The 24974-nt window shown below is 38.6% G+C and overlaps 1 protein-coding gene across 1 annotated transcript in view; it reads left to right on the top strand.

Annotated features, from left to right (window-relative positions):
- The first annotated feature begins 15413 nt into the window (after nucleotides 1-15413).
- Nucleotides 15414-24974, top strand: part of USH2A (usherin) — a 641433-nt gene continuing 631872 nt past the window's right edge. The window contains exons 1-2 of the mRNA XM_004578639.2: nucleotides 15414-15898; nucleotides 19038-19203. Of these exons, the coding sequence (XP_004578696.2) occupies nucleotides 15414-15898; nucleotides 19038-19203 (651 nt within the window). The remainder of the gene's footprint in view (nucleotides 15899-19037; nucleotides 19204-24974) is intronic.

The raw sequence follows: 24974 nt of genomic DNA, 5'->3' as shown, positions 1-24974 counted from the left end.
AGATTTGTTTTATTTTTTGTTGGAAAGTCGAATATACAGAGAGGGGGACAGAGAGGAAGATCTTCTGTCTCTTGATTCCCTCCCCAAGAAGTCAGCACAGTAGAAGCTGAGCCGATCCAAAGCCAGGAGCCTCTTCCGTGTCTTCCATGCAGTTACAGGGTCCCTAGGCTTTGGCCCATCCTTGTCTGCTTTCCCAGGCCACAATCAGGCAACTGGATGGGAAGCAGGGCTGCTGGGATTAGAACCGGCACCCAGATGGGATCCCAGTGCATGCAAGGTGAGGACTTCAGCTGTTAGGGTACTGCTCTGGCCCAGAATTATTTCTTTTTGAAAAGTTTGGTAGAATCCAGCGTGAAGCCATGTGGTCCTTGGCTTTGTTTTTTGGGAGAGTCTTTCTCACTGACTAAATCTCCATCGTGGTTATTAATCTGCTGAGGTATTTAGTGTCTACTTGACTGAATTTTGGTAAATTTCATACGTTCAGAAATTTATCCATTTCTTCTACATTTGTTGACATTTGGTGTTTGTACGTAATTCCTAGTGATTCTTTTTTATTTCTGTGATATCCATTGTAGCATCTTCTTTTTCATGGTTGGTTTAATTTTTTCTGTCATGTAAACTGGGTTTCAAAAACCACATCTACCATCTATTAGCCGTGTATCACTTAAATCTTCAAACAGCAATTTACCCACTTGTTAGCTGGAACACTGTGAAGAGTGAGAATGTGTGGCAGTCTCTGTACACTTCCTGTCAGATGACAAGCACCCAGGGAAAGTCAGTCATTGACGTTATTGCTGCTGAAGAAAATAAGCAGTATTAAACTTCACAGTGAACTACAGTTCAGTATGCAGTGTTAAATTAATCTAAGAAAAGCAGAGGATAGAGCTAATAAGGATAAAACAAAAAGTGATTAATAATATAAATAAATATTGAAAAGTTTTGCCAAGTGCCAATTATTAAAATAGATATATGTCTTTAAAATCTAAGAAAAACAGAAAACTCACAAACAATATAATTACGAGAACATTTTGTCAATTTCTGTTAACAAATTGAAAATTTTAATACTGTAACAGATTTTATAAATAAATGAAATATCTATTGTTTTTTGTAAACATTGAAAATAGGTTTATAAAAATAAAATATTTATTAAAATATATAAATAAAAATGTAAAATCATGCCACAGGAAACATATTGATAATGTGCACAGATGTTAAGCCTGTGATAATGACACCCCTCAGCTGCCAAAATTATCAACTGGATTTGTTTTGAGTTCTTTTAAATTTTCCAAGAATAGTTAATTTCTATGCCACACGCATTGTTCCAGAACAGAATCGAGGAAGGCAATGCTGTCAAATATTTTTCTAAGTAAACTAGCAAAACACTAATATAGTGTGAGGAACATTACAATCTAATGCCATGAATATAAACACAAACTCTTTAGATAAAATCCTAGTATGATTCACTCTTTTTTTAAAAGTAAAAAAAAATCACAGTGCAAAAAACAATTTGCATCACATTAAGGAGCAAGATAACAGCATCTACTGTGTCTTTCATTATAAAATGCTATAATGGATGTTTCAGTATATCTGATAGAGTATAAAAATTAACAGCAATAGCACTAGGAAAATAGAACATAATGTTATGTTATCAATATTACCAGTTGTATAAGATATAGGTTAATCTGTGAAAATTAAAACGTAATATATCAGGCCCGGAGGCGTGGCCCAGCGGCTAAAGTCCTCACCTTGAAAGCCCCGGGATCCCATATGGGCGCCGGTTCTAATCCCGGCAGCTCCACTTCCCATCCAGCTCCCTGCTTGTGGCCTGGGAGAGCAGTCAAGGATGGCCCAAAGCTTTGGGACCCTGCACCCACGTGGGAGACCCGGAAGAGGTTCCTGGTCCCGGCATCGGATCGGCGCATACCGGCCGTTGCAGCTCACTTGGGGAGTGAATCATCGGATGGAAGAGCTTCCTCTCTGTCTCTCCTCCTCTCTGTATATCTGGCTTTCCAATAACAATAAAATCTTTAAAAAAAAAAACATAATATATCTTGGTAATGTGGACAGATATCTATTTTACATACAAATTTATGAAAACCAGAACACTTCTTAATCATTTAAGTAATATGATGAAACTAAATTAGGCCTCCCTCATCCACGTAGACAGAATTTTTACCCCTTAGAGTAGAATCTCAGATTAAAATTACAGTCTTCATTTGCTCTCATGTAGTGTGATTCCCTCATTACCAAAGATTTCACTCTTATCAAGGATTCATTCAAAATTCTCCTCTGTGCTCATGGCTTTTTCTTGCTTGAGTTTGTGTACGCTCTGTTAGTGTGTAATCCAGAACAACAGAATCGGAGGCCTCTGAACACATTAAAGACCATTAAGGCTTGGTTTAGAGCTCAGCTTAACTTAAAACTTTATAGTTTCTCCTGAAATAAAGTTGTTTCTTTGGTAATAGGAAAGAGTAGTTTTGAATGGAGTTCACAGATACAAATCTAAGGATACAGTGATATCTACATAGCCTCCCTTGCCATCCCTCTCCCATCCGGGTGTCCTTACTCCCTGTGTTATCACTGCCTTCCATCTATCCCTTTTTCCTTCTTTAATGATGTTTACAATTACAGATTTTTACTTTATATAGTTGCAGCCTTCATGCTCCACTAACTAAATAATCGAACAAGTCAAATGCAGAAAGATCAAGCTCAGTCGAAATATAGACAAGGGCTATAAATGATTATCCAATTCTAAGGTGTCAGTTTCATTCATAAGCATTTTTATTTTGTAAAAATACACATGGCAATGAAAACTGGCACAATTATGGAAGATAGTACAGAGGTTCCTCGGAAATCTAAAAACACGTCCACCATATAAAGTTAGCATCTGAAGGTTTACTATAGCAGTTCATGTTTATAGCAGTTCAATTCACCATGCCTAAGATACAGAAGCAGCCTAGATATCCATCAACTGATGACTAGACAAAGAGAAGAAAATGTAGTATATACATGAGCTGCAGTATTATGTATAAAAAAGAATGAAGTCTTTTTTTTTTGCAACAAATGAGTGCAGCTGGTGATTATTGTACTTAGTGAAATAAGCCAGATCAAGAACAACAAATATTGCTTATTTTCTCTGAGTTGTGGTAGCTAACATATGGAATACACAAAAGAGAAAAAGCCATACTTGGTAATTTTCAAAGCAAAAAGCAAATACTGGCTTTCAAAGATTTTCCTAGATAAGGTATCCATATATTAGTCAGCAAGCATCTGCAGACTACATGATTTCAATGATCTCAAGGAATACCAGAATATTCTCTGATATTCTGTTTTTTTTTTTAAGGATGATTTGGCATTGCTGTGAAGACTTAGAACTTGGCTTGAATTGTGTTTTCATGCTAAATATTAATGGCTAATAGTTAAATTATTTACTATCAAAGTTTCAGCATCCTCCTCTGTACAACAGTCACATTATTAATAATTACTCAAGGGTTTTATGTAGAATAGATAAGATCATATTACCAACATGGTATTGACACATACTATGAATTCAGTTAACACTGGTTTGTACTGTTACTCGTTTAAAGGGACTGCTCACATACTCCTGGCGCTTAACTCCTTTATTCGAGACCATTTTGATTTTATACAGCCATTAAATACATTCCTGCATGCGGAATGAAGCAGAAGTCTGCTGGTGTGGTCATCAGGAGACATGGCCTTTCATTCAAGTTCTAGCATCAGCCATTCCATTTATCAGGGTTCCGTGTCATGTAATTTTAGATATATCTTAATACCTCTTCAGTAAAAACTTTCTTCAATGGTCTGTGAGTGATTTTGAGAATGTGAGTTTTCCTGTGTTTTAGAAACGGTGCCGCCAAGTTTATTACACTGATCATTTTCTATATTCTGGCTCTTTCCTTGGAAATCCTTTGTCTTCTGAACCTAAATAAAATGTTATAAGACATTTCATATGTATATCATGTGGAAAAAAAATGAAAGCACTTTAATGAGTTCACCGATACAGCATATACCACATGACATTTGCTCAGTTACAGTAAAAACTGGCAGCCACTTCATGTTTACTTTTTCTTCCAAGCAAAAACTATCTTCATGGCCTCCGTTTCCCTCTCTAGAGAGAATGCATTGCTTTTCACTGCATGAGACTTTTTTTTTTTTAAAAAAAAGTGAGGTTTGTTACTTAGAGAGCTCTCATATCTTCTGGTTCACTTGTTAATCGCCACTGCTCATGGCTGGACCAGAATGGAGCCAGGGATGAAGAATGCAAGGCAGGCTGTCACTGCTACCTCCTCAGGTCTGCACTCTAGAACGCTGGAGTCAAGAGCCGGAACCAGGACTTGAACCCAGAGAACCTGATGTGGGATGCATGTAGCTTGACTGAGCTTAAACACTGCCTCTCAAGACGATCTCAAGTGTAACCCATCTGGATTGTTTCTAGCCTAACTATGACACTTTACACACTTTTAAGCTTCCTATGCTCTGCTTAGCTCCATATTTCCCGGATCCTGTTTCATCATGCTTCTTCCCTCTGGAAGACATTTTGAAACCACACACGCTGTGGGCTACAGCAGTCCAGAATATTCTCCCAATGTGAAAGGACATTCATGTCATTCCAGGGGTATAGCTGTTTGTAGAAACTTGACCCTAGGCTATTACCGAGTGCATATTTGGCTGGAGCTTAGTTTGTGTGCTTGCCTGCTGTCCTCTGTGTTGTGTCATTTTCATTTTGAGACACACACCCATCTCTTTGTCCTGCTCACCAGCCATTAACTTGCCTGCTGCTACCTGTCCCATACTTCTTGGCAGATGCTATTTCACTGCCAAGTTCTGACCTCAAAAGCCACTCTTGAATTTACCTGCCAGGCTCAGTCTGGGTCTTTGCCCAACCTGAGAAGAAGGAATGGACAGAAATTAGATGGCCTGCCACATGTTATCTAAAGTATCAAGTTCTCCTTGGGTCTCAGGAATACCTGAAACATCCCTGTGGAGCTTTTATACCTCCAGCAAATACAATCCTGGATCATCTAAAAGTTTGCATAATTTAGAAAGTGTAAGAACACGTGCCTCACAGTTTTGACCATGGCAATGGAATGAGTGAAAATTTGTTAGCACTTAGATGTTTAATTAAAAACCGAAGCTGCTCAAATTACTTAATGCTTATTATTACTTCCAAAATTTCCAGACATATCTGGAAATGTCATAGTTTCTACAGTTGAGGGCTGAATTATATTTTTTTCAGGCATTTCTATGGAAAATATGTGTTCCATAAAATTTATTCCACGTTCAGTTTGCTGTCACTTGGTGTGCTCATTATTCTCTATGAAAATCTTCAACTTCGAAGATCTTATTTAGTAACTACCATTGCTGTGAAACCTCTGAATAGTCCAGCCTTTGCATGGGGCAGCAGGCTGGTACTCTGATTAATCCAGCCTTTGAGTGGGATAGCAGGCTGGTACTCTGATTAATCCAGCCTTTGAGTGGGGCAGCAGGCTGCTACTAGACAAGTGATAGGCTTGTCATCTAACAACTTTGGGAAACCTGCTGATCTCTTAGTGTTACTTTCTCCATGTGTAGAAAAGGCAAGATATTGTCTGTCCAGTTTGTGGGATTGTTATAAAAGTTAAATGAGATAATCTACGAATGTTTGGTAAATTCTGCTAATAAAAAATAGGAATATTTTGTCAAAATGCACTTATTCTATTACTCAGCATTACAGACAGATTTGGTAACTAAACTGGGGGAGAGACGGGCATTATAAGTATCAGTGGAAACATAGTTACGGCTCTACATTCTCTGTTTTTAGTATTTCAACATCCGTAGGTAGTGGAGCTGTTAGTCCCCTTTGACAGATAAAGGAACAAGAAGTTAACTCAATTGTATAAGAACATGCAGCTGGTGGTGGGGTCAGGATAAGCCAGGCAGCCTCTGGAGCTTGCATTTATTTTGTCATTTTCATTAAAATTTTTAAATTTATGTGAAAGGTGGAGTTAGAGAGAGAGAGATCTATTTCATCTATTTCACTCCCCAAATGGCCACAATAGCTATAGCTAGACCAGGCCAAAACCAGAAGCCTAGAATTTCTGCTAGCTCTCCCACATTGGCTACACGGGTCAAGCACTTGGGTCAAATTCTGCTGCTTTCCTAGGTGCATTAGCAGAGAGCTGGACCAGAAGCAAAGTAGCTGGGACTTAAACTGGCATACATGTGAGATGTGGACAATAGTCATAGGCTTAAACCACGATGTCACATCACCATACCTAAGAAATTTTCTTCAACTAACAAAGAAAGTGATAGAAGGTGTAAAGTCTACTCTTAATGATTTTTTCCCCCAATTTCATCATTTTTGTGTGTTTTGAAATCTCCCTAGAACATAGCCTGCCTTTACCAGTTCCCAGGTTTTTACTGGAGACATTGTAGAAACATTAAGGGCAAGATGAGAGGCCTTGTCCTTGCTTGTCTGTTCAGACTCTGCCTCTTCCGCCTGGGAGACAGTCCTCTCTGAGTCCCTCTAAGGGCGAGTTTCTGGCTGTCACATCAGTCAGTGCTACTATGTGGCTTATAGTCTAACATCTTATTTTCTTCTTAACCTGGAAGAATTCTCAATTTCCTAGGAGTCTCTCCCAAGGCCGACCTTCCACGGCCAGCATTCTAAGCCTGGTTTCGGTGAACAGACAATTCCCGGAAGTCTGTTCCCATGCAGTTCCCGGGTAATCTACTCAGTGGGGAAGCTTCCCTTCTGTGGCATCCAATTCTCAGATTGAAGGTGTGTCTGCTAGAGACTTCTGTCAACCAAAGGCTGTAGAGACCCCACCCCCAGTTACCCAGCAGACAGAGGGTTTGACAAGCAGGAGGATATTCACACACAGTCACCCTGCTGATATTCCTGTTCTTTTCTCGCTTACTTGTCCATCTACCATTCTTACCTGCTTTTTGCTCTGTTGGCTCCCCATCCTTGTGTCTGTTGTATTCTTCATCTAAGCTCATGTTTTGGTGCTTTCTCTCTGTTGGGAAGAACTTTTACTAGAATTACATCCATGTCCAGGACCTGTCTGACAGGATTGTCACTTGGGGCATTTGCTTTTCTAATCTTCATCTGCAAATTAAATAGATCCCATGTTGCTAAGATGGTTATATCATCTTGCAGGCCAAATAGCTACTGATTGCTCAGATCCAGTTGAGAAATTAAAGCCACTGTAGCTTCCTTTCAGGAACAGAAAGTAGATGTTTCCATCTAATAGGGTCAGTCCTGTCGGCTGACTGAAGGGAGTGTATTTCATAATTGTACGTTAGGCAGTTCATGTTCACTTACTGCATTTGATAGAATTGCCAGCAGTTTTCCCATGGAAAGTATAGACATATCAGGGAGTGCAGCAGGCCTTGTGTGTCATGTAAGATAGTCCCTACTGTCATAACAAGCTTTTAGATTTGAGTGGCTTGAAACCGTATGAGCTTATTTCTTGTTTGTGCTACATGTCCTGTACAGTTCTTGGAGTGTTCTGGGTGTTGTAGTCATTCAGAGAGCTGGATGACAGATGTTCTGTCTCCACAGGACCAGCCCATCAGGGCAGAGGGCCACATCAGCACTGCCTCTTCAAGCTTCTACCTGCCAGTGACAAGTGTCACTATTACTCATATACCATTTCTCAAAAATTTATTCTTACATACCTATGGTGTCAGCATTCTTAGCAAGAATTTAGAAATAGAATAATGTAAAATTCATTGCTTTCATTAAAAAAGATTTAATTGGCTTTCTGAAATTTAAGTGTTGCAGAAGATTGCAAGAGAAAATGGTAGAGAACTTTTTTTTTTAATTTATTTTATTCTTGTTGGAAAGTTGGATATACAGAGAGGAGAGACAGATAAAGAACTTCTGTCCGATGATTCACTCCCCAAGTGACCACCAAGGTCAGAGCTGTGTTGATGTGAAGCCAAGAGCCCAGAGCCTCTTCAGGGTCTTCCACATGGGGTACAGGGTCCCAAGGCTTTGGGCCATCCTTGTCTGCTTTCCCAGGCCACAATCAGGCAGCTGGATGGGAAGCAGGGCTGCTGGGATTAGAACTGATGCCCATATGGGATCCCACTGTGTTCAAGGTGAGGACTTTAGCTGCTAAGCCACCGTGCTGGGCCCAGAAGGCAACTGTTAAATGAAGGATCACATTGCTAATATTTTTCCTAGTGAATTACAGGAGCGTGTTTTCTCTTTTCTGTGGCCTATATGTTAGCGCATACACATGGAAAAGGTCAAAATGCTAGCTAATAAGAGCATAATAGATAGATGATGCTGGTAGGTGGGTGCAACCTTCAATTTTTCTCTCCATGTTAATTGAAAAATAATTTACTGCTGTGGTCACATGTTCACTTTGAAATGTATAGGCTGGAAGACTAAAGAACATGCGCTTTCTTACCTTGTTACACATTCTCCAACACATACACAATGCACATGAGTCTGGATCAGCAGCACTCAGGGTGGCTGCCTTTGCCTTGTGAAGGTGTTGTCTACCTTGCTCCTCTGCTAACACTGGCCGACGTACTCCTGTTTTCTATAGCAGTTTGGTAATTGGCCTTCGGTATTGCTCTCTGTCTCAGTCTCCTTCCCAGTCCTTTCACACTGGGCCATTGTTCCCTGAATGTGAAAGTTCACATCTGTGCCCTAGCCTTTCCAACCACCCTCATTCATTGAGTGAAAGAGAAACCATCGTACTTGCACATGGGTATCTTGGAGATCAGCCGTGAATTGACACATCTTATTCCTCACATTGCCCTAACAAACGCCAGTCAGCCCTAATTTGCCAACTAGCATGTACCTGACAGGATAGAATGAGCTGGTGGAACTAGAGAGTTGTACTAGTTGTCTGTGAGATTGCTCTCCAGATATTTGGGTCAAATATTTGCCCTTGGATATAATTTTTGGCAGGCCACCTTGAGAAATTATGGATACAATATGTAGTTAGGTGTTTGCCTTCTTTTACTTCACTGACTACCAAAATGTTAAATAGAAGCTTTGCAAATTAGACATCCTCATCTTCCTGACTTTAACAAAATGCTAATTGTTACGGAGATTATTATGTGTGGGGGCCAATATTGTGGACTAGCCGGAAATGGTGCCACCTCTGATGCTGAACACGCCTAAGCATACCAGTTTGAATTGTAGCTGCACTACTTCCTATCCAGCTCCCTGCTGATGGTTTGGAAGAAGCAACAGAAGATGCCTCAGCTTGTCAGCCTCTGCCTCCAGTGTTAGAGACCTGACTTAGCCCTGGCACTTGCAGCCATTTGGGGAGTGAACCAGCAGAGTATGTTAGTCTCTCCCTTTTGTTCTGTATAACATTTTCAAATAAACATATAAATCTTTAAGGAAACAAGTGTTTATGATATGAACTTTTTAAAAGCAAGGGACCTTTGTCAATTTACAAAAATTTTCTTTTACATTCAGTGTGTTAAATGTTATGATCATCAATAAGTAAATTATATAATCAAGATATTTATCTTAAATATACCATCTGATTTATTTTCACTCAAAATGGTATTTTGATAGTGAATTACATTAATATATTTTCTAATCAAAATCAATTTTGCAGATTTGTAATAAATCTAACATAGGAAATTTCACTTTTTTTTCCTTTAAAGTGTAATTTGACAGGCAAAGGGATTTCTTTTCTCTACTAGTTTACTCTCCAAATACCTGTGACAGCTGGAGCAAGGCTCAACCCATTTCCTGAAGTCTGCAGCAGCTTGAGTTGTGCAGGCCAAAACTTGGAATTTGGAACTTAATCAATGTCTGTCACATGGGTGGTACAGCTCCTGGAGTCAGTGCTTCCTGCCTCCTGGGGTGTGCAGCATCAGGAAAGGGGACTCGAACTCAGAGTTAACTTATGCATTCTGAGATGTAGACATTCAAAATGATTTTATTCACTATACTAAATGTCTGCTCCTGAAACTTTACATTTTTATGCATTCTCGGTATTATCTTTCATGTCAGATTTCTTTTTTATTTATGTACAGGATAGTAATTGGCCTGTAATTTTTCTTTCTTACAATCACCTTTTTTTAAAAAAAAAATCAATATCAAGATCATAAGGAAATAGAGTCTCAAATTAAATCCAAGACTAATTCTAAAATTTAGAATCATATTCTCCCAGAATTATAGTATGACTGATTCATAGTACTGTTTGGCCACATTCTTGCTTCTGGAAAGAAAAGTTGCTACATGACTATATTATGAATAGAGCTATTCATGTTTAATATTTCTTCCACAATTAAAGTTTGTCAATTTGTTGAGTTATGAATAGATAAATCACACAGATCTTAAACTTTTTTTAAAAAAATATTTACTTATTTATTAGAAAATCAAAGAGAGGGAAGGAGAGAGGGAGAGAGGGAAATAGAGAAAAAAACCTTTCCAAATGGCCACAACCATTGGAATTGGGCCATTCCAAAGCCAGCAGCTTCTTTTGGATCTCCCGAGTGGTTGCATATACCCAAGAACTTTGGCCACATTCTGTTGCTTTTCCAGGCACATCAGCAAACAACTGTATTGGAAGTAGAGCAGCCGTGACTTGAACCTGCACTCATATGTGTGCTTCAGGTACTGCAGGTAGCAGCTTCACCTGGTACTGCAAGACAATGGCCCTTAACTGTAACTCTTGATTAATTATCATCAAGTTTGTCCACTTAAACCCACCCACATCAAGATACAGGATATTCCCAAAACTTCCACAGGCTTCCCGCCAGCCTTTCCCATTTTATCCTGTACCTTTAAGGGGGTACTGTTCTGACTTCTTTCATCAAGGATTAATATTGCTTATTGTTGGACTTTCTATAATGGGAGCCACAGAGCATGCTTTTAGTTTTGTTTGGCTTTTTTCTTATCTAAATGTCTGAGGTTTATCCATATTGTTGCTAGTAGTAGTACGACATTTTTTTGAAAGCTCATTTCATTATATGAGTACAGCACAAGTTATGTGTATATTCTGTAGATGATAGATTTGTTACCTCTGACTGTTTTTCTTGAATCAGCATAATTTGAAAATGGTTGTAATTTCCAAATTTGCATAATTTTTACATTTGCAATCATACTGCCTATGGTTTATACTTCTGTTTTTATACCTAATGTTACTTACTATATACTCACTTTTTTCTCGATCAGTTATGTAAGAATTTTGCCAGTTTTTTTTTTAAGATTTAGCTATTTATTTGACTGATAGAATTACAAAGAGAGAAAAGGAGGGAGGGAGGCTAAGCTTGCTGTAGTTTTTCCACAATGATGAAACTTTGGGAGTGTGCAAGTAGACCATTTTCTTGACATTTTCAGAACAAATAAGTTATAATTTATGCTGTCTTTACAACAAAATAAATTGTTAGCAATTTTGTAGCAGATTATAAAAATGGTCTCAAATACTTGAGATTTTTGTCATAACACCTTTGTAAAGTGGCATTGCTATGCATTCCTTGAGAAGTGGAGTCCTTTTCACAACCCTTGAATTTTTGCTGGACTGCATAACTTGCTCTGGCCAATGAAACATTCACAAATTTGATCCTTGCAAAGGTTGAGAAATAATTGCACATTTAAGACTCACATCTCACATTGCATGGATTTTTGTTTTACTGCTCCTATTAAGTAAGCCTAGGGTAAACTCCTAGGATTTACACTCGAAGTGACATCAAGCCACCTGCTGAGTAAGGCTGTGTCAGTCAGCTAGATCCAGATGAGAGCTAAACAATAAATGCATAGAAATCAAATATGAGCACAGGGCTCCATGTGTCAATCTATTTTTCCCATATATGCTCTTTCTTTTTTTCTTGCATTTATTTCTCTGGAAATTATAGATGTATGAGTGAACTCTTGTTGCCAAATTCTTTTATCATATGTCCTCAGGATTCACAGTACTGCTAATACATGGTTTCCATCAGCAAATTGCAGGCAGAGCTCTGAATCTTACATTTTCTATTTTGAGCTGTGATTTATTAGAACAAATGAGGAGTTTCTTTTTTTAAGGTTTAAATATCTTTATTGGAAATACAAATTTACAGAAAGAAGAAAGATAGATCTTCTATTTGCTCGTTCCCTCCCCAGGAGGCCACAACGGCCAGAGCTGGACCAATGTGAAGTGAGGAACTTCCTCTGAATCTCCCACATGGGTGCTGAGTCCCAAGGCTTTGGGCTGTCCTCCACTGCTTTCCCAGGTTACAAGCAGGGAGCTGGTTTGAAAGTGAGGCAGCTGGAATACAAATGGTCCCCATATGGGTTCTTGGAACTTGAAAGGTGTGGATTTAGCCCCTGGGTCACTGTGCCAGGACTCAAATTAGGAATTTCTATATGATCAAAGAGTTTTATTCCCAGAATGGAGAACAAAATAATACATTACAGCATCAAAACTGAAAAAAAAAAGTTTAACTCGTAAATTCATAAGTTCTAGAAATAAATAATTTGGGGCCCGGCACGATGGCCTAGCAGCTGAAGTTCTCGCCTTGAATGCCCTGGGATCCCATAATGGCACCGGTTCTAGTCCCGGCAGCTCCACTTCCCATCCAGCTCCCTGCTTGAGGCCTGGGAAAGCAGTCCAGGATGGCCCAAAGTCTTGAGACCCTGCACTGGCTTGGGAGACCTGGAGGAAGTTCCTGGCTCCTGGCTTCAGATTGGCTCAGCACTAGCCATTGCGGGTCACTTGGGGAGTGAATCATCGGATGGAAGATTTTCCTCTCTCTCTCTCTCCTCCTCTGTATATATCTGAATTTACAACAAAAATTAAAAAAAAAGAAATAATTAAAAAAAAAAGTTGTAGGTTCTATAGTAGGTCAATGCTTAATTTGCCTATTTCACCATATTCTGTCTGTATTCCAACATGTCCCACACCTTTTTGAAATGCTTAGAGATTATGAGCTGATTACACACTAAAATTTGGTCTATAATTTCTTCAGCTTTTAAAATTTGTGTATTGTTTCTTTGTTTGAAACGCTGAGGCAGAGAGAGCCTGAATGATGGAGACAGATCTTCCATCTGCTGGCTTACTTTCCAAATGACTGCAAGACAAGGGTAGACCAGGCAACAGTCAGGAGCTCCATGCATATTTGCAGACTGGGTGGAAGAAACACCAACTGTCGGAGCTGGCACCTACTGCTCCCAGGGTACATATCTGGAGAAAGCTGCATGGGAAGCACGGGCTGAGACTGCATTGGGCATTCCAGAATGCAATGCAGCATCAAGGGAAGTCTTAACTACTGTATCATGTGGGCCCCTCCATTCATTGTTCATGTAAACATGTCCCTGTAAAGAATGTGCTGATCAGTAATCAGAGAACAGGGCACTTCAACAGAAAGTAGCAAAATCTCCTATGGAAGCATTTGGTTTCAGTTGGTGAGATTCACTTATAAAAGGATAGAAATTTCTGCTTTCAGGACAAAGAAATGAAAGGGAACCCGAGAAAAGATAATTATGTGTCTCTTATTTCTAAACATTTCTACAAATAGGATAAAAGAGTTGAAAAACCATGAGACTAGTTGCTTCTTGAGGAAATTTCCCATTTTTCAGATACAAATGAAAGAATAGAATTACCAGTGGTCTAGAACATTTCTCATCTAGGATGGGATCAATTACCTGGGAAAAGAAAAAGTTGTGAAGATAATAAACACTCTGAAGAATTGGCTGCAAATGTGTGCACATGAACATAGAAATAGTCTCATACAATTAGGCGGTTACACATTGATCAGTCTTATTTTTTTTTCCTGTCATTTAATTAACATCTGTATTTTTCAAACCCAACCTTGACAGGTATAATCAGATGCTCCCCATAATTTAAAACAGCTTATTTATTGAAGTGAGATTATTTTAGAAGGAAAGATGGAGAAACTTCCTACATTGGGTTGAACTTGGGGACATCAATGTATGAAAGCTTAGAATTCAGTGTTGAATTCTCAATATAGGATGAGCATTACAAATCATTCGTGGTGTTTATGTCTCAAAATGGCAGATCATTTTGATTAAAGAATTAAATGGATTGAGGTAAATGAAAAGAAAGGAAGAGAGTGGCAGATGGGGCAATTATAAGATTAGGTGTACTGCTACTTTAAAATTATGCATGCATGGCCCCATCTGGGCCCCTCCCAGTGCTCAAGGTACCAGCTGAAAGTTGGAGGAGCTCATTTGCAGAAGAGTCTCCAGGCAGACAGCGCTGTTTCAGGTAACCATTTGCTGTTCAGAATACTTTACTTGGATGCCCAAGTCTTTGAGCATTTCTGATGTGATGGCCTTTCTACTAAGAGTCACTGGGAGTTATAGAAGCGTTGCCAGGCAACGAGGGGACAGTGGGTCTGTGTGAAGAGCCATTTGTCACACTGAGAGACTGGTTGAAATGCAATAAAGAAGTGGTAACTCGGCTTATTTATCAATACAATTATTTTCACAGTATTAGAAATCCATATGTAACCTACAAATATGTAGTCATAAGAGGAAATACTAACAGACGTGTGGTAACTGTTAAGGCACAGGGACAGACAGATGGTGTTGGGGTTTTAATCAGCTTTATGTGAGCTTAAGGTTGCTGCACAAGCTGGGATAAGGGGACGGGCCCAAAGTGCTTTGCCAGCTTTGTTTTGGGCACCTGCAAGTTAGTTTGAGATTACAAGATTGGATACATATGTAGGGAAAGTCTGTGTAGTTCTTTACCTTAGAGTGGCTGGTGCTAATTCTCTGGGAGGGAGGAGCAACCTATACTTATTGTGTTGTGGAATATATTATTAATTACTGTCTACATAAATCTAGAAGTACTTCACATAGTTATGTATATTCTCATGTAAGTGATATATATATAGAAACGCTTATGTGGGTGAAATTTGAAAGCTGTGAGTACTGGAGGACTTGAAGTAGTTCCTGGAAAATGTGTATTATGAAAACAACATGTATGGTTTAAGCATTTTTTGGCACGCAAATAAGCTTCTTAGAATTTCATTTTTCCATCATCTTTTCAATTTCCACTTGCACATATCTTTTTTGGCTGTCCTGTGGACTTTTAAAATCATTTGTCCAATAAAATGAAGAAATTTACCTCCCAGCCCCTATAGGGTTTTGCTCTAGGCAGTGTGCTCACCATAGTTTTTGAAAAGTTCCAACCTGACCCTAATTAGAGGCCCAAAGGCTTCCTGCTCAAGACAACTCACTAAGTCTTCGCTTAACATTCTGTGTTTAGGATTCTCAGAGCCCAGAGGCTTGCCACTTGTGTCTTCACTACTAAGATCATCTTTGGACTCCCCTTCGTGTGCAAACGTGTCTGCAGCTTCCAGAACATGAAGTCCCTCAATGTTCCTTCAAGTCCCTGCTTTAAAGAGTTGTTGGCAAGCGGCATGGGCCTGATTATTTATTTAGGAAGGCTGTCCCAGGAGAAGAATGCTTTTTTGTAAACATGAATCGCCTGGCTGTTTCAATGGGCTTCGGCTTCTTGTTTCGGGTCATTGAAACTTTGATCTTTGGCTATTTGGCTTCAGGATCCTTGGCAGACTCTCGGGGTCTTTTCCCCAGGCTGGAGAACGTGGGAGCGTTCAAGAATATCTCCCTTGTGCCAAACCAAGCCACGTGTGGACTCCCAGAGCGGAGCCCCTATTGTCACAGCTCTGCCACTGCCGAAAGTATTCGTTTTTGTATGCAACGTCTTTGTATTCAGGATTGCCCATACCGATCCTCCAGCCCCGCCTATGCCGCTCTTATCTCGGCGGGCCTCAGCAGCTGCATCACAGCCGACAAGAATGATCTGCACCCTAACTCTCCCAGCAAGTCTACAAGTTTCATTTTTGGAAATCACACGAATTGCTTTTCTTCTCCTCCTTCCCTGAGACTGGCGGCGTCATTTACTTTAGCTGTGTGGTTGAAACCTGAGCAAGCAGGTGTAATGTAAGTAGTAGTGTGGGTGTCAGCTTTCCTAACAGCTTGCAAAAATCAGTTGGTACTGGAGACGATTAGCACCTGAGTTCTCAGCCAGGCACGAGCCTCATCATCCTGAATCCACACAGCTGAGCGCCGACTCCCTTGGGTGGCTTTCTTAGCTTTGTAATCCAACAAGTTTGAACAATGAAAAAAGAGTGTGTCGGAGTAATTTCCCTGGAGGCAGAGATGGTTCCATTGGAATCACTTGTTGTCTAGCAGGTTAACTATACTAGGTTCAGTGGAAGACGTGAGGTCTGGGGATTATTAATACCAGTAATCAGTATGTCCAAAGCCTTTGATTCAGGTTGATACAAGCAGGTGTCTCTAGTTTTCTTTAGGCAGATAGGTCTCAGATGATGTAGTAGGATTGCGTTTTATCTATCCTTGATTCTCAAAGAGTATGTGACTCATAGATGTTCAAAATAAAAGTTGAACAGCACACCATCTCTGAAAAGATATAGCTTATAGCAGATTGTTTTGTGGTGTGTTTATCCTGTAATTTGGGAAGATTTCAGCAAGTGTGAGAAATTTCCAAAGCCTTTCCTGCTGTCGATCTTAACCCAAAGGCCTCTTAGGAGTCTGGAATTTAGCTCAGTTACCATCATTCCTTGCTAGTTGATTTTAATCACCTGCTTTCATTCTGATTTTTTTTTTTTTTTTTTGGTTAATGGTTTCACCTTAAATATTTAGAGCCGATCTGCAAATTTTTAAACTTAGAATAGTTTTTGTACACTGCAGAGGACTTTCGGTCCTTTGCTGCTGATGTATTTATAGAGTGTTGACTGACTCAAACACTTGTGAAACAAACTGGATAAGTCTCTCAGTCTCATAAGCAAATGTAACGTAGATGTCTTTGGCATTTTGTTTCAATTTGCCAAATGCCAAATTGGTTTATTTGGAATTTGAAATTAATATAATCACAAGTCAATGTCTCCCAAAGTTTCTATATGTACAATAAACTGAAACTGCTTTCTATAAATCCAAGAAACTAGATTTATGTAACTGGTATCCAAAGATTACTAATACTGTTTCTTGGCAAAGAGGATTAGAATGAAATGTTTTCCAAGCTTTCAGGAACTAAAGTTGTTGTGTGTGTGTGGGGGGGGGAAGGGGGGCTTCTTAAAAGTCCATAGAAACGGAAAGAATATATAGGTGCATTTTGGTAGAAATTTTGTGAAACCCATGATTAGTGTTTTCCAATATGCACTTTGTGCAAACTTTTTGAAGCCACCTTTTATCTGTTTCAGATTCGTCTTTTGTCACTTTGCATGAATAAGACAGTATTTCTAGAGATAGTGGCAGTTGGATTTGATGGTTTCCTGTATCAAGGTTATTTTGATGCTCCAAACTTAAATACCTATGGGAATTGAGGAAAATTCGGGGTGTTTTCACTAGATAAGTAAAACAAACAAAACATGGATTATCCAATTATTGTTTATTCAGGAGCAGAATAAATCCAGTTCCTAAATATTTTGCTACCTGCCTTCCTCTTACACTTTTTATCTACCAAAGCTGGTTTGTTTACATGCAAACAAAATAGCAAGGAAGATAATCAATAACATATTAAGCATGTGTTTTCAGTAAGCTTGGGGAAATAAGTCTGTCTTTGGTAAATACATTCTTGAATAATGGTCAAATTCTCACTTTTAGATTTAGATGCAAGAAAAATGAATGGTATCAAATTCTTAAAGTGTTTTAGACTTGGAATCAAAGGATGAAGGGAATATCTGATTCTAGTGAGTTAAAATATTCAACTACTGAACAATTAAAAAAATTGGGTAGAACTTAGAATTCTTATTCCTATTTGATGTGAAAACTTTGCTAAATTTATTGTCTAAATGAAAAATAAACTTGGTATCACAAATTGGTATCATAAATTTCTTATCAAACACGTATTCAAAATACAGTAAAATAGTGATGTTAAAAAAGTTACTTTTAGCACTCTGCAGTCTCATTTCTAACCCACCTATAGGAGAAAAAATAGATACAGGTAAGAAATAATTTGTGAAAAAAACAATTTAAAAAAAATTGTAAAAACACCTTCATCGGTAATTCATGGCTATCCCTATTTTACCTTTTACTCTTCATTACTTATGAATTCAGTCACTAACATCATTTTTTAACGTTTGGCTGTATCAAACCTATTTCTTTCCTAGAATATTAATGATTAAATGGACAGGCCAGGTGGCTTGGTACTGTTATCTTGGCAGCACAGTGTTAAGTTAGGACAAAGGGTGCTTCTTAACCTTGAGTAGTGACAAGGGTTCTGGAGTCAGGCACGAACATAAAGGCATACTTGAGCTGAGCAAACAACAACCAACAGAATCTAGAGTGTGAAAGATGTAGCATTAAGTAAGCTCAAAAATGATAACTAGCCTGAAGTGAGATGTAGAAATTCTTCATTGTTTCCATCCAAGTGTTATCTCGCTGTGTTCTTTGAACACTAAATGACCCTTTACATAAGATAGTTGATGTGACTGGAGTGCCTTGTGTGAGCTGTGTGTTCAAGGAGAGGTAGCAGTCATCCTGCAGATACTGTCTTGGGCTTCTGTCTAGTTGATGACAGTAAAAGTAGGGAAGATCACGGCTTATTCTTCGTTCCTTCATGGGAATTAAATAGACTGATTCTGACTTCAGGGCTAACAATTTAGACTCTTCCATGGGCATTAAATTTTTTTGATGTTAAAAGAAAAGGATTAAGAAAAATAAAGATTTGCACTGGTGACTCAATTCTCAAGTGGGATGTAGTGTGTTGTAACCATGTTTCATGAAAGAAACAGCAGAGAAGCTAATGAGCCAATACATTAAATGTTAGTTTTGCAGAATGATTCAACCACTTTAGTTTCTATCATGGATCTGATGAAGGGTTTTGAAGCTCTGGGGAATATATTGTAAATAAAAATTCAATTTTTTTATTGAAATAAAAGTGGCTTCTTCATTGGACTAAGGACAGCTTTGAATATAACGGCTTTCAGGCATCTAGTCACAGGGCACCATTTTGAGTGGAATTTGGGGTCATGCGAACACTATTGTAGCTGTTTGATGCCTTTGCATGTCTTTTTGGTTGGATGCTGACCTTTTTTCTCTTTTCTGGCTGCTTCCTAAGGTGTGTCATAGAAAAGACGGTGGATGGGCAGATTGTGTTCAAACTTACAATATCTGAGAAAGAGACCATGTTTTATTATCGCACAGTAAATGGTTTGCAGCCTCCAATAAAAGTAATGACAGTGGGGAGAATTCTTGTGAAGAAATGGATTCATCTTAGTGTGCAGGTGAGTAAAAAAAAATATTTAACATTTGGTTAAACACAAGGATCTATCTTCCTTTCTCTCCTTTAAATGGCATCTACCCACAACACTTGGAGCAGCATCTTTTAGATGTCAGGTGCATATAAATGATAAGAAAAAAACATTTAAATGACTGAATGTTCTATTTTTTTTGTATACCCCACCAAAAACAATTGCTATTAACACTTCCATGAAGGTATGTGGACGATGCTATTTTTTTTAGTATTAATACCAGAAATGTTAATCTTATCTGATTACTACATTTTATTTAAAAAAATGTGCAAGGCTTGCCTTTGTCATTTGGTCCTAATTTTACTAGTCATTGCAACATTAAATCCCTGTCTGATTTTTACAGCTGTCTTTCTCTGATAGAATCTGGCGACATTAATGGAATTTGGCTCTTGCATTAAAATGATGACCTTAGAACTAATGAATTTTTCACTCGAGTCACTCAAAGGGTGCTATATTGTTATTTTAGTTATCAGCCACAGTTTGTGTAAGCTTAGAAGCTGCTAGGGGCAGATCTCACTGTGAGATGTCTCATAATTATAGTCCTCAGAATACAGAGTTTGCTCTTGGCTTCTTTAGAACACTGGGGTGCCCAATGAACCCTGGAGCATACTCTTACCTTTCAAAGCAGAGGCAAGGAGCACCACAACACAAGCCCTCAGAGCATGCAGCCAGTGGTCTATGTCAGCCCCATTCACTTTAAGCAATGCTTGCATCCTTGTTCATTTCAAGAAAATTACCTTTGTGCGTATTCTCCTCTCATCTTGAAGCAATTAGTGAGTAGGTCTCCTCACTTCCTTGGAAGGCCTTGAGATCTATTATTTGGATTGAAAATATTATTTTCATAGTGATATCCTTCTTGAAAAGACAAACACTGTTTAAACCTATTTTATTATTTTAAAAAATATCTCCTTATTTATTTGAAAGTCAGCATTAGAGAGTGGGAGAGACAGGCAGAAGTCCTCTATCCGATGTTTCCTGTGCAGAAAGCTGCAACAGCCAGCACAGGCCCATGTGAGCGTCAGAAGCGACATTCTCTAGGTCTCCCTCATGAGTAGCAAGGACAAAAGCACTTGCATCATCTCTTTGCTGCCTTCCCGTGTGAACTACCAGGTCCATGCTGGTGTATCATGTGGCAGTCATGCCTGCTGAGCCAGGACTGTGGCCCTGAACCTCTTTGTTTGGCCTAGGAAATGTTGCCATTTACTCAAAAAGCAATGCAGTAGAAGCACTAGGAAATGACAGGCATTTTGCACAGTGGTTCAATCTGGGATTCTCCTATCCCATATTGGAATGCCTGAGTTGAACTGTGCCTGAATTTATGATCTAGTCTCTTGTTAATGTATGCCTCAAAAAGGAACAGTAATGACTAAGTAGCAGGGTACTTGCCAGCCTAGCTGAAAAAACTGATTTGTATGCTGGCCCTAGGTTTTGAACTAGCCCAGCACCTGCGATTGCAGGCACTGGAGGAGTGAGTTGGCGCTCGCTCTCACTCGCTCTCTCTTTCTCTCTTTGCCTGTCAAATAAATATAAATTTAAAAATGTCTTGGGAATACAATTTATTTATTTATATTTATTTATTATTTTGAAGATCTATGCATAGTTGATTAGGGTACAAATGGTCAAAGGCTACAGGAAAGTGGGTAAGACCATGGTTTCCACATCATTATTTTTTTTTTCTAGATATGGGGTAAGGGAAGAATAAAGGGAGAAGCCCCATCCAGTCTCTCGTCCATCCCAGGTCCCTGACGTGGGGCGTGCTCCGAGGGTCCTGCTCAGGTGGTTTTGATAGTTCAACAGTTCTGAATTGCTGCCGGTCTTGCCATTCCAAGCACAATGAAATCTCTCCAGAATCCACTGGCTGACACAGTCCACCCCACAGTCTCTGTTAGCCCAGATTTTCACTGCCAACACATGACTGGGATAGATACTGACTTATTCTGTCCTCCATCCTGTTATGGTACCAAGTGTCCTCTGCAGGTTCCAGTAGAGCACTATATCCTCTATGTGCACCTAGATTTGCCATCCACTTTGACACCTGCACTTCTCTTCATGGTTGGGGTTCTGAAATCAGCAGTTCAGTTGGGGGGATCCTCAAAAAAACATTGTCTGAGGTGATCCATGGCCTGATTCCTGTGTGTGCTTGCCAGTACAGGGTCCGGCACAATCTGTTGCCTCAGTCAGCTTATGCATATATTGGTGTTTGCAATTGTTGGGTCAGTTCTGTTTCCAGTCCTATATTCCACATGAATGAATGGGTGTTGCAGTCCAGCCTGAATACAATTTAAAATACTAATGCAGAAAGGCAACCCTGATGAATTATAGGTAAGTGTTAACAATGTGATGTTTAATCAGAATGTTATGCCGTGTGTATTGGGAGCTCCCAGTCAAGATGCAGAACTTAAGCAATGAAGTTGGCAGGGAGGCAGGGTGTCCATGCCTCTAGCGTCATAAAAATATGGAGTGTCCTGAGGCTCTGTCTATGTGTATTCCATGTAGTGGTTTCAGTCTAAATGCTTATCTCCTTTTGCTCAGTAGAGAAGACATAGAAGATATTTTTGTATCTGGAAGTTGTCCATTCTACCCACTGACTTATAACAGAATCGAATTTTAATGCTAAAAGTGTGGAAACAAACTTGAAGAAAGACAACCTGAAAGACAATGTTAAAAATCATCCTTTTTTCCTTGTCTTTTGCTTTACCTGTGAAACTGTACTGCATTTTCATAGGTAGTTGTACATTAGAAACTGCAAAAACACTTGAAAAGATCTAAAGGAAAAGCGGGTAGCTATGATCTAATTACTCTCCAGGGAGTAAAAATGCTCTGAGAATGTCTATTGAAATGAGTATTATCATTTCAATACATGTCAAATCATTTCCTAGTTTAGGCAAAATTTCTTTATAAACCCTTTAAGCTCTCATTTCTTTCAAAAAAAGGTGAAAGTACTTATTTAATAAGACTGCTTTATTTCCTAATTCTTTGCTATCAAGGAAAAACTTGTTTCTAATTTGTACACTTCTATTTACATTTTCATATTTTTAATATTAAAACTACTGTACTAAATATCTATAAAATATAAGAGAACCATCGGTAATACATTTATTCTTCCAGTATTTACACTGAATTCATCCAGAAGAAAGTTGTGGTGCGGAGAGGGGGAGGGGTAAGCCGTCTCTTGGGATACCTACATGTGTGCCAGAGAGCCTGGGTTGGAGTGATGGCTCCCATTACAGCTTCTTGCTAATGAACATTCTGGGACATAGCAAACTCTCATTCCCATATTTGAGTTTCTGCCGTCCGTGTGGGAGACCCAGATGGGGTCTGGTTTCAGTCTGACCCAACTTTGATTATTGGAGTATTTAACCCAATATTTGTATGATTTCTTACTATCCCTGTCTGTCTCTCTCTACTGCTGCCTAGTAGCTAGCAAATGGAAGGTAAAAGTATTTAGTATAGTGCTCGCTTCGGCAGCACATATACTAAAAGTACTTAGTGTGAAGGTGAGGTCTGCCTGGGTTGCTTTAAATAGGAAACCAGTCTGAATATATTCAAGGCATTACATTTCTAAGAACTCATACTAACAGGTGTGTATTCAAAAATGTACCCTGTTACTGCATTTAAAACAAATTAAAAAAAACTATTCAAGGAATATATCCCTGCATTTAAAGCTGTTACAAGGTCCAAAGATCAGGAGTTTGGAAATCTGATTCAAAAATTGCCACTCTGTGGGTTTAAGAAATGCACTTTGTTTCTCTTTTTAAATGACAGGAGTACTGGGCTAGATAAAACGAACGAAACCGTCTAGAATATTACATTGAAAAGTAAGTGGAGAATAGAGAGAGATCCAATTGGTCAGTACAGGTGAAGCTGCAGAATTGGGATTGTCTGGAGAGCAGGAGACAGAACCTGCTCCATGGATAGAGGGTTCGTCTTGGGCCTTCTCCTGCTGTCACATGCAGTCTCATGTTTTGTAGATTCTGTGGTCAATATATACACAAATGCAGCTTGTTCTTTTCAGATATCTTGAAGAGGTGATATAAAGGCAGTAATATTCGAGAAGATAGATGTTGACCTAAATCTGATCATTGCACAATGTATACATGTAGAGATATCACCTGTTATATAAATATGTCCTTTTTGTGTATTAGTTAAAAATTAGATATTGAGATAAAAAACCCTCAGAGTTTGAATTCTTTGCCCTGAGGTTGTTCTACATAGTATCAGAAGGATTGTCAGTGTAATAATTGTTATGATTTGAAGCCAAGCAAATACCGCAATTGTACAGCCAAAAAATGATTTAGCACTAGAACTGACAATTGCTATGCTATTTTGAGGATTCTCTGGTACACTGGCAGTTTAAGAGTCACACAGACAAGTAAGCATGAGAATGAAGGGCTTTGATCTGATACAATGAAGAAAAAAATTGCCTGGATAAATAAACTTCAAGGAATCAATAGATGAATGATAGGAGTTTCATAATCAAGCTTGTCATAAAGTATGCTTGCTTGATTAATGCAGTCAATCTGAAAAAGGAAAATTATTGATAATTCTGGAAAAAGAGAAAACACTACGTAGCCAATTTTTTTTTGGATTAGATAAACCAAGACTTTCAATTAATCTCTAGAATGTATGCCATGAGCACATTTTTCAAGGGACTTTGCTAGGAAACATGAGCTTTTTGCCCTCTTGTAACACTGGAGCCAGTTAAGGTGATCCTATCCTAGGGTCTCCTGGAGTTCATTGTCAATCTGTGGTTTTCCTTTTGTATCAAAAATCCTGAGAAGACAGAGGAACTCTCAGGGAAGAAAGACTTGTTTTTCTCTTGTACAATACAGTAACAAGTAACAATGAAAATATAATGTTTTATTTTTCTCTAAGTCTAAAATAATTTTGAATATTGAAAAATAGTATTTAAGGAAATACATTTTCTCTCATTTAAACATTTGAAAAGGAATCCACATATTAATACAGCACATGTCATCTCATAAATGTGTATGAAATACATATATTTTTATGTACCCATTAAGACAAAAACAAAAGTTACATGCTTATGTTTTTAGATTATACTTTAGAAGAGTTATTTTAAAATGTTTGTGGGAAAATAGAATCAAAATATGTTTATTTGAGGGGCAAAATTTTAAAATCCATGCTTGGTTGTTTTTTGATAACAAACATTTCTATGAATTTTTAAAGATACCTTATAAATTTATTCTTAGATGTTAAAATGTGGGCCACATAACTCATTGGTGGCTGAATGGGCAAGAAGATAAGTTTCTCTACTATTTCCTCTCTGCGATATTTTTACACATAAATTAATACACATGTATACTCATATATCCAAGTTAATTTATGACTTTGTATATTCAGCTAAGTTTGTGCTACTGTGTCTATCGATGCACATTTGCACTGTTATATACATCCCTGTAAGCTTATGCTAAATGTGTATCCACATAGATTTATGCTATTGTGTTTATGCAAATGTTCAGCTACTATACAAGAGTCATCCCTGTTTCTTTTTTTTAAAGCCCTCTATGGGTACATGAAAGCATTATACCATCATGGGGAAATTTCCTCATTCATTTCAGAAGGCTCTGTGTCCCACACATGATCCCATACTCTAGCTGGCTGCAAAAGAACCCCAAGTCATATTGCTGTTTTAATACTATTCGCTGCTTTATACGGTGACTCTAGTTGTGCAGGTAAGTCTGAATGTATGTGTTTGTGAAACATCCATTTAGAGATTCTCT

This window comes from Ochotona princeps, chromosome 10 (assembly GCF_030435755.1).
Source record: "Ochotona princeps isolate mOchPri1 chromosome 10, mOchPri1.hap1, whole genome shotgun sequence".
Lineage (NCBI taxonomy): Eukaryota > Metazoa > Chordata > Mammalia > Lagomorpha > Ochotonidae > Ochotona > Ochotona princeps.
This window is presented reverse-complemented; position numbering and strand designations above follow the sequence as displayed.